The sequence below is a fragment of the Anolis carolinensis genome, chromosome 1 (assembly GCF_035594765.1).
Source record: "Anolis carolinensis isolate JA03-04 chromosome 1, rAnoCar3.1.pri, whole genome shotgun sequence".
NCBI lineage: Eukaryota > Metazoa > Chordata > Lepidosauria > Squamata > Dactyloidae > Anolis > Anolis carolinensis.
Genome location: NC_085841.1, coordinates 324,841,387 through 324,850,387, shown reverse-complemented (window position 1 = coordinate 324,850,387; position 9,001 = coordinate 324,841,387). Strand labels below are relative to the sequence as shown.

The 9,001-nt window shown below is 35.3% G+C and overlaps 1 protein-coding gene across 19 annotated transcripts in view; it reads right to left on the bottom strand.

Annotated features, from left to right (window-relative positions):
- npas3 (neuronal PAS domain protein 3) overlaps positions 1 to 9,001 on the bottom strand; it is an 835,855-nt gene that overhangs the window by 579,072 nt on the left and 247,782 nt on the right. For 17 of the 19 annotated variants that reach the window (XM_062967540.1, XM_062967559.1, XM_062967568.1 and 14 more), the window contains 2 exons: positions 167 to 411; positions 7 to 57 (listed from right to left, as the gene is read on the bottom strand). In XM_062967540.1, the coding sequence (XP_062823610.1) occupies positions 7 to 57; positions 167 to 411 (296 nt within the window). The remainder of the gene's footprint in view (positions 1 to 6; positions 58 to 166; positions 412 to 9,001) is intronic. The other 2 variants (XM_062967548.1, XM_062967585.1) reach the window with 1 other exon arrangement.

Here is a 9,001-nt window from a genome sequence, read left to right as displayed (position 1 = left end):
TTTCACCTTCACATGGTGTCTTTCTCATGCAGACCTCAGATTTCCACATTTGTATCCCTTTAAAGGATTTGATATGCAGGGAAAAAAGAAAGGACGGTAAACATTTCAATTTAGAGATCAGTATTGGCTGCCACATTCCACACGCAATGACCATCCAACCCCATACCTTTTACTGACGTATTGGGTGGTGGTCCTTCCATTCGCAAGTTCCATGGAGGATCCCCCTGATTAGCAAAGTCCCTCATCTTCAAATAGCTAATTGTTAATCGGATGATGGATGCCTTGTCCAATTGGCTTGTAATAGCTGCAGGGAGTGGCAACAATTTGGCCAACTCATAGAATTCAAAGTTTTCCTTCCCTCGGCGAGAACGGGCAGCATCTCGGGATTTTTCCTTTCTCAAGGCTTGTAAACTGAAACAAGAACAGAGCAGGATGTTGATCAGTATTAGATTCTGTTTAACTCAGCCAGTTCACTTTCTTGTTCCTGGTTAATCAGCAGTCTGCAATTATTTTCCAAATATAGACATGAAATTCATGGACATACATGCTTGATGGAAAAGGTGAATGGTATTTTATTTTTCAAATCCAACCGATAATGTATTAATTTCAAATACAATTAGGAAATACAATTTTCTGAGATTATTCCACTGTTGTTCTTTTGTCCATATGTGGACAATCAAAAGGATACATCACAATGTAGGGGCATTATTCTAGTGAACCTTTTGTTTGGCATGGAGTACAATGTTATCCATTACTTCTTATTAATTATTAGGGCTATGTAATCAATGAAAAAATGTTTCAATACTCATTACAACATTGGGGATGGGGTGAATTCTTTTTGAGGGTGTTTCCAAATTATGAACCTAAACAATTTTGCAACTTTTTTTGTTACTTTTTTGTTAAGTAACCGAACAAGTGGGGAAAATCCAGGGGCTCATTTCTCCCTCATTTTTAGAGTTAACGTGATGAAACTTGCTATAATTGTACCACACAATTTCCACTTTTAGCCTACCACATTTCTGAATGCTAGACACATCCACTAAGTTTTGGGGAATTTTTAAATTACAAGCTTTATTTTTTTAAAAATTACAAGAGCTATCTACTTAAATGTTATATACAATAAATAAGATAACCAGGGCATCAACCCCCAGAAGTTTCAGAAAGATTCTACTGATTTTTGGGGATTTTAAAAAGTTTAGACAAAAACACTTATCCCCCAAAAAGCCACAACAGCAACTTCCATGAATGTTTATTTAACAGTGTGTCTATACCATTAACACACAATTAACCATAGAACTTCAACTTAGCACAGATTTAGTCTATTACTTATTTACGTTAGACCTCTTTGCAGCTTCAATCATTTTATTCATTATTATTAGACTGACTCTAAACAGCTGGCTGCTGCAGTCCTCACTGGGCCTTCTGATGCTGAGCACTGGATTCTGGGAAATGTAGTTTAGGGCAGGGCCTTCTGAATTCTCTACCACAGGGGGCCCAGCCTTCCCAAACTATATTTCCCAGAATGCTGTGTTCTCAGTCTCCTACACAGCCCAGCTAGCTGCCCTTTCTTATGGCAACCGGCAAGCGGCCTCGGTCTAGCAATGGCCTATTTGGCTTTACCAAAGTTGCTTGATGGTTATACTGAAAATTAAACTGACTTTGGGATGCTTCCAAATGTTATAGAATCTAACGAAAATTATTGGTGAGTGTTTCGATTCTTAAATGTTCCTCCCCTCTTTTTTGCATGTTTCTTAATAGCAATTTGTTTGCACAAATCTAACAAATTACCAACAATTTATGGGATGAATGATAACTTTGCACAGTCCTATTAATTATCCTTTATTTTGATCTTAACAATCCTTTGCTCTATAATTCTTGTAGCAAATGTGAAGCGTGAATTGTCATATACAGATTTATATCATAAATCTAGATGGTGAATTACTATTCTGGATGAACTGATGGTCATCAAGTTGTTTTACCCATCTACTTAATATTCACAAAATATCCCTGTGAGCAAAGGAGGAAGAATAAGTTAACAAGGCAAATGGCAACCTATCACTTTCCCTTTCTGCTACTACTTGAGAGTGGTCCCTTTTATTTGTACAAAGTCCATTTGAAATAAATAAAGATTATTCTATGGTGTAAGAGGTTGCTCTGAATTATCTTAGTAATTACAACATCAAGAAACTCAACTCAGTGACAGCAAATGTCTATAGCACTGGAAAGGTGTCCACCCCAATCATATATGTTCTGCACAAAATATGTATCCTGGACAGAAAATGCTATAGTTGGGGACTTATCCTGCTCAAGATTACCACATAGTTGGATTGTGTGGGGAAATCATGTTTTTCTGTAAAATAGAAATTCACAAAAATACTATTTTCAGCATGAACATGTGACTTCCTGCACAGAACAAACCCAGAATTGTAAAGATGCATGGTTTTAAAGAAACTTTTCAATGGGAAGAAATGTCATAAATTATTTGTGTGCTTTGAGAACAAAATCAGTAAATAATTAAACCCCTACTCCCAGACCTCTCCAATCTTTAGAGATTGCCCTCTTATCCATACTGCTGACCAGAAATGTCTCTTTGGTAATGACAGAGAGACTGTGACACCCAACATGTAGTACATCAGGTCTCAACACTGATTCACTTTGGACATTTTTTTGAAAATGCATTGTTTTATCTTGCTTCCCCTATATATGACATGTTTTCAACTCAGGCTATATTGCTTATTTCTAATAAATGAAATTTATAAATAAATAAATAAATACCATCAAAGAGAAAGACCACAGCTCATTGTTACAGGACATGCTCTACATACAAAACTTCTCGGATTGAGTGCCAGATATGTCCTAGTTTGAATGAGAATGACTATTTATCATAGACCATGGTAGATTATGTGCATAGTCCTAATTAGAGCAACAAGTCAATGTTAGATTTGTGAACTGTTAAGTCAACAAATATACCATTGGATCAACTGGGATTATTCTATTTGGGACTAACAATAGAACTGATGTCCTCTGTATTGTCTGTGTTATGTTGCCATATACTATGTAGGAAAATATAATTTAATTCTATACATGTTAACTTAAGAGACCCACTGAATTCAATATGTGCGGGTAAATGTGTATAATATTGCAACCTCAATTTTCTGTTTGTCTGCTGCAGTTATCTTAGACTGACAAATAATAGAAAAACTAGTCTAAGATAACTGCAGTTTCATTTATGTATTAAGTCTGACTTGAAATACACATACACATGCACCCATACACACTACGGACAGACCATGATAAAACATTGTTTTTATATTCATATGTTACACAATAATTGTGTGAACACTATGTGTTAAATAATCTATTTCACATTTTATTTGGTACTACTTCTCCCATTTTGAGAAAATTCAACATTCCTTTGGCTATTTTTGAAATGTAAAGTGTGACCCTGCCATATTACACACATCTTACCCAAAGTCTTTTGAAGTGACAGCACTGTACTTGTAATAAATAGTGATTGGTTTGGAGGGCTATAACCATAAAATAAGGCCCTCGGGGCTGAAAGGTTGTTGAGACTATGATATAATGGCATAAGCCAGTGGGAATGGCATAGCTTGTACATTAATCTAGTGCCCATTTGCATTAGCTAGCATTAAAGAGCAGAAAAGGCTACATGCAGTCTGACACTGTGGCAGCCCCTTTTCTAACTCTAAGGCAAGAGAACCAGAGAAGCAGTTACTATAGTGAGGTGTTTTCATTTGAAGCACTAGTGGTGCCTTCCTGTTACAGTTCCTTCCCAATCCCAAGCTTTTGTAAGAAAAGATACACAGATGTAGATGAAAGCAAAGTGCAATGTAGATAATGGCAGAGATCAAGAAGTAGTTAATGATTTATGAATGATCTCCAAATCAATTGTTTGCTCTATTTCTATAATATCTGATTATTAACAGTAACATATACAGAGTGTCCCAAAAATGTATACTCTCTTAACAGGATCAAAGATTTCAATAGGGGAAAAGTGTCACAAAATTACAAGAGAAACTTTAAATGAAGATTTGCAACAATGGAAATTTGGAGAGTATGACAAAAGAAAATATGAAAATGATCATAATGAGTTAGTGACAGCATTTGTGACTCTTTCTTCATTAGCTCTTAGGCAGTTTAAATATCAGTATAAATTCCTTCACCCACTGTTGTTGTTTTCTGCTATTGGTTCTTTTTTGTTATTAGCCATCAAGTTGACTTTGGCTTATGGCGACACTATGAAAGGGAGTGTTGTAAAAGGTTCAATCCTCATATGCCCTGCAGTGGTACTTGGGGGCAAATATACCTACCACTGCAGTGTCCATATTTCCCAAGTTGTAATACATGACCTAAAGAGGGATAGGCATTTTGATGAAAAGGAGAAATGGACTAAAAACATATCACTGGTGAGTGGGCTCCATTAGCAAGCTTGTACTGAGTCCATGAGTCAGTTCTCACTCTGGAATGGAAAAATTACTTTGTAGAAGGTCAACTAAAGGCACTTGACAAAGGACAGTACCTGTCAGGTTCTAAGGCAGTGATTCTCAACCTGTGGGTCCCCAGATGTTTTGGCCTTCAACTCCCAGAAATCATAACAACTGGCTGGGATTTCTGGAAGTTGTAGGCCAAAACACCTGGGGACCCAAAGGTTGCGAACCACTGTTCTAAGGCAATATTTAGTGGCTTTATGAAGATTTAATATTAGTGTTCTCTTTTGTATTCAAAAAATTAGAAGATGTTCCACCAGGCTTCAAACATCAGAGACTTGATGGTAATATATCAGCCCCAAATTAGAAGGCTGTCATTTTTGTGACAACATATAAAGGGAGTTACTTTTTAAGATTTCCTTCAAAGAAAGAAATTTCACCATTCCCTTGAGGCCTTTTGTACAGGTGGTTTCTGAACTCTAGAGTTCAACAACTGTTAAAACAACATTTCTGTTTAATAAAAAAAGTTTTTTTAAAAACATGAGATAAAGAACCTCTCCACTGAAAGGGAATAAAGTTAAAAGCCTTTCATAATTCTCCTTTAAAGAAGTTACAACTAAGATCTAAAGAGAAGCCAACCAGGCAGATATTTTTTATAGATTTTCCGTACTTGTTTGCTTAGGAGAATCTAGCACTGCACAGTTCTACTATTTATCAATTAATCTGGAATGCAGACTCAAAGAAAGAAGGCTGACCTGTATTAAAAATTCAGCTATTAAAAAATCATCAAAGACTTCATCATTTTAACTCACAAACCTTTGAACACCTGCATACTTGTCAGATCTCTGGTCATAGTTAACAGTGGAATCTATAGTTCTTACAGAATCTACACCACTTCTGACATGAACTGCATAACAATATTTGTGGGCTAAACTTAAATGGAATAGAAAGTAACATAAAATCCAGTAAAGTTATATTGCTTTTCCAAACTTTTCCCAATGAATTACTAACTGGACAAACTGCAAGTTTGGCCATGTGAGAGCCTTTGTATCACTAAATTCTTGCAGGAAAGTCTAAACCTATTTTCCCCAAACCATATGTATTTGCTTTTTTCAAGGCCAAATGTGGGCAAATTGGTAAACAAAAATATTATCTGATATTATTTAGAGTGGCATAGATCCCAAAATGAAGTTCTTTAATCCCAGCTAAGAAAAGGTTTCAGAAGCATTCCTTTAATGTATAAAGAAAACCGCCTAGTACATATATGCTAGAAGTTAAAGCTGGAACCTTCAAGTTCAAGGTAAGAACTCTGCTGCTTAACTAATGCACTGCTCATAGCTGTCATCATTAATTTATGTTAGCCTCTGTAAACATCAAGAGTATAATAGGCCAATTTCACAACTAAATATAGATGCACATTTTGCCCTTATATAAATGGCAGATTGCTGCTGTAGATCATCACTGCAGCAACACGTCAGTAAAGATGCACTGTTTGATGGTCTGATGCTCACACAATATATAAAACCAGTTGTAATGGTTGTTTGGAAGCAAAGTGTAACACAGCAGCAAAATTTCATTTGTTCCACAAACTCAGGATATATTAAGCTTGGCTGACAAAGACTGTTTGATGTGGTAAATCAGTTTGACCTTCATTTTTGCTTTATATTTCCCATTTAACACATTAAATGATGGGGGCTTTTTGCTCTCTGCAAGAAAATACAGAACTTGATGCTGTTTAAAGTGCCTGAGATATATAAAGTAAAAAAAAGCCCAAAATGCATGTAACTATGCATGTTTATAAATGCACACACTTAGGAATAAGATGTTATGATGCTCTAATGATTACATTATTTATAAACAGAAATGACACTTCTATGCTATTCTAAATAAGATCTTTCTGAGTAAAAAGAGGCATAAGGGAGTTTACTGATAATATTCTGTGTTTATAAATATTTTATTTGTACCAACTTGCCACAGTCCAACCATCAATTAAATAAATAGCATATCATAATGAAATATAATTCTGTTTAACTAAGTTCCAAATGTCGCATGGATATTTTCTCTCTTTAAACTGTTTAACTGGCTGTATAAAAGAGTACCTCTACTAAAAACTGCTAGAATATAGCACTTTTATCTCAAAGCAGCATGCACAGCTTATATGTTAAATTTCTATTTACAAAATCAGCTAATCACTTCACAATTCAACTTCTCTGAACAAAAAGTTATCAATTAAAGTGGTTGAAACTCCAGCAAATTATCATTTAAGAATGAAGTAATTGCTTTCATCAGGGCAGAAAAGCCCGCCAGAACAGAAATGTCACTTTAGATTAGTGTTCTCACTCCTGAAGCAATGGATGACACAGCTGATATAAGACTAAATGCCAAGACCAATCAATTGCTTTTGTGGCTCTGTTCTGAGCTGCTGTAAAAGGGGCCATTTTCTAGGATCTACTCTTCATTATAGTAAATGCTATCTCCTTGGTAACATAATTCCATTTCTCATAAATTCTGTCTGAGAGCATTGTCCTAACAATGGATGTTTGTGGAAAAGAATGCTGTTGGTTTAACGCAAAGAATTAAGTGTGAACGGCTGTCAAAGTACTACAGTTTATTTGTTCTTAAACATAAATTGAAGTTTCTCTATTAAAAGGAAGACACATGTGGAAATGAACATCCTGGAAAAAATGTTATATATTGCTTTTGAAGGTGTTGTATAACTGATTTAGAGTTTAGCCTTCATTTTTATATACATTTGCTTTGTCTCTGTTGGGCACCCTGGTTTTTAACAGAGATTTGTCAGTTCAAAAATAGAGTAGATAAAGACTCCACTTACTTTCCCAGCAGTGTGGTTTACAAATGTGAAATTACTGAAGAAAACAGTCTCATTATCCTATGACATGCTATTTGTTAGCAACCTCATCTATGTATAAAAGCTTCCTTTGAACTGAGCTCCGGTTGAAAAAAAATTGAATTGTTCATCTTCCTAAAACACCAGAATCTGAGTTATGGGCTCCAATTAAAAAGATATCCAAGAAGCTAATTTGATGGAACAGTAGCAATTTCCTATGTGACTATTTTCATGACTGAAGTTTACAAACAAATTCCCATTGCAGATTCCATATCACGGTGAGGATAAGAAGTATTTCATCACTAAAGGAGCAAAAGTGCATTTCCCCCTCTCACTGAAAGGAACATCATATGATCCAGCAAAGGTACTGCCAAAAAATATCCCTTGCGGTAAGGTTTCCATTCAGATGTCACAACATACTTTCTTATCTTTTTGCTCCATTAAGTAACAAGAGGTCCTGTTAAGAGACTCACCACGTGAACAGGTAAATACATGGGACAACAGTTACATGCTGCAGTTTTTGGATACAGCCTCCATTCCATAGATACCATTTTCAACATAAAACACACCGCCGATATAACGTATGAGGCTAGCTTTGTCTCTAGTGCACTACTCTTTTTCTACATTTCTCTGTCTACTAACTGATTTCTTTCATGGTGGGGTAATACAGTTAAAATTAACAGGTAATATAAAAATATAAATAATATAAAATATAAATATAATATAAAAATTATAATATAAAAATTATGGCTATTTAATTTGATTACTAAACTTACTATGAGCAACATATTAAAAGTTATAGCTATGAGGAGAATGAAACATGTTTTTATAAGATAAATATTCTGGATCACTTTTGTAGATAAGACCGTCATCTATGTTAATGTATGATAATTGCAGCATGTCTGAATTTAATTCCATTTATTTCTTTTTAACCTATCCTCCCACATCTGAAGAAATGTAGTTCACATCCTGGGTATGGACTACCTAGACTGGGTCTACATAATCTGTGGCCTTCCAGGTGTTTTAGCCTCCAGCTCCTAGCCATCTTGTCCAATGGTCAGGAATTCTGGGAGCTGAGGTCCAAAATATTTGGAGGACCACAAGTTGTGCATGACAGACCTAAATCCATCCACTCTGTACATTTGGATGAAAGAAGAAGATTCCTGAGTCTATGCCTCTGAATCACAATTTACTAGGAGATACCTAGTGCCAGGAAACAAGCACAGATCCGTAAAACCCGTTTCCTTAGGATGCTGCCATACTAATTAAAGTGCAATTGTAGTGCTATAATTATGTAGCATGAAATGGCTCTTGAAAATAAGTATTACTATTTGGACAGAAGATGAGCATAAACCTATCCATTAACAGATGTCTAACAAAAATAATACATTGAAAGTTTTCATTGACTAACAGATACTAAGGTCTCTGCATTAGAAACGTACAGACTATCACATGTAGGAAATTATGCTAAAGTTGATGGTTTGTGCTTCTGATACATGTTGTTTAATACCATTAGTTCACCCTGCACAGAGAAGAATAAAATGCCTATGCTCTATCAAGAGAAATTACTACTTTTAAGGTCAATGGTGTGACTGTATTTTTTGTTGTTGTTGGCGGTATTAAGTAAAGTGTGTATTGATTGTAAAACAGTAACAAAGACACTGACAAAGTGACCACATTCCATGTGATTTAATGGCTGACTCAA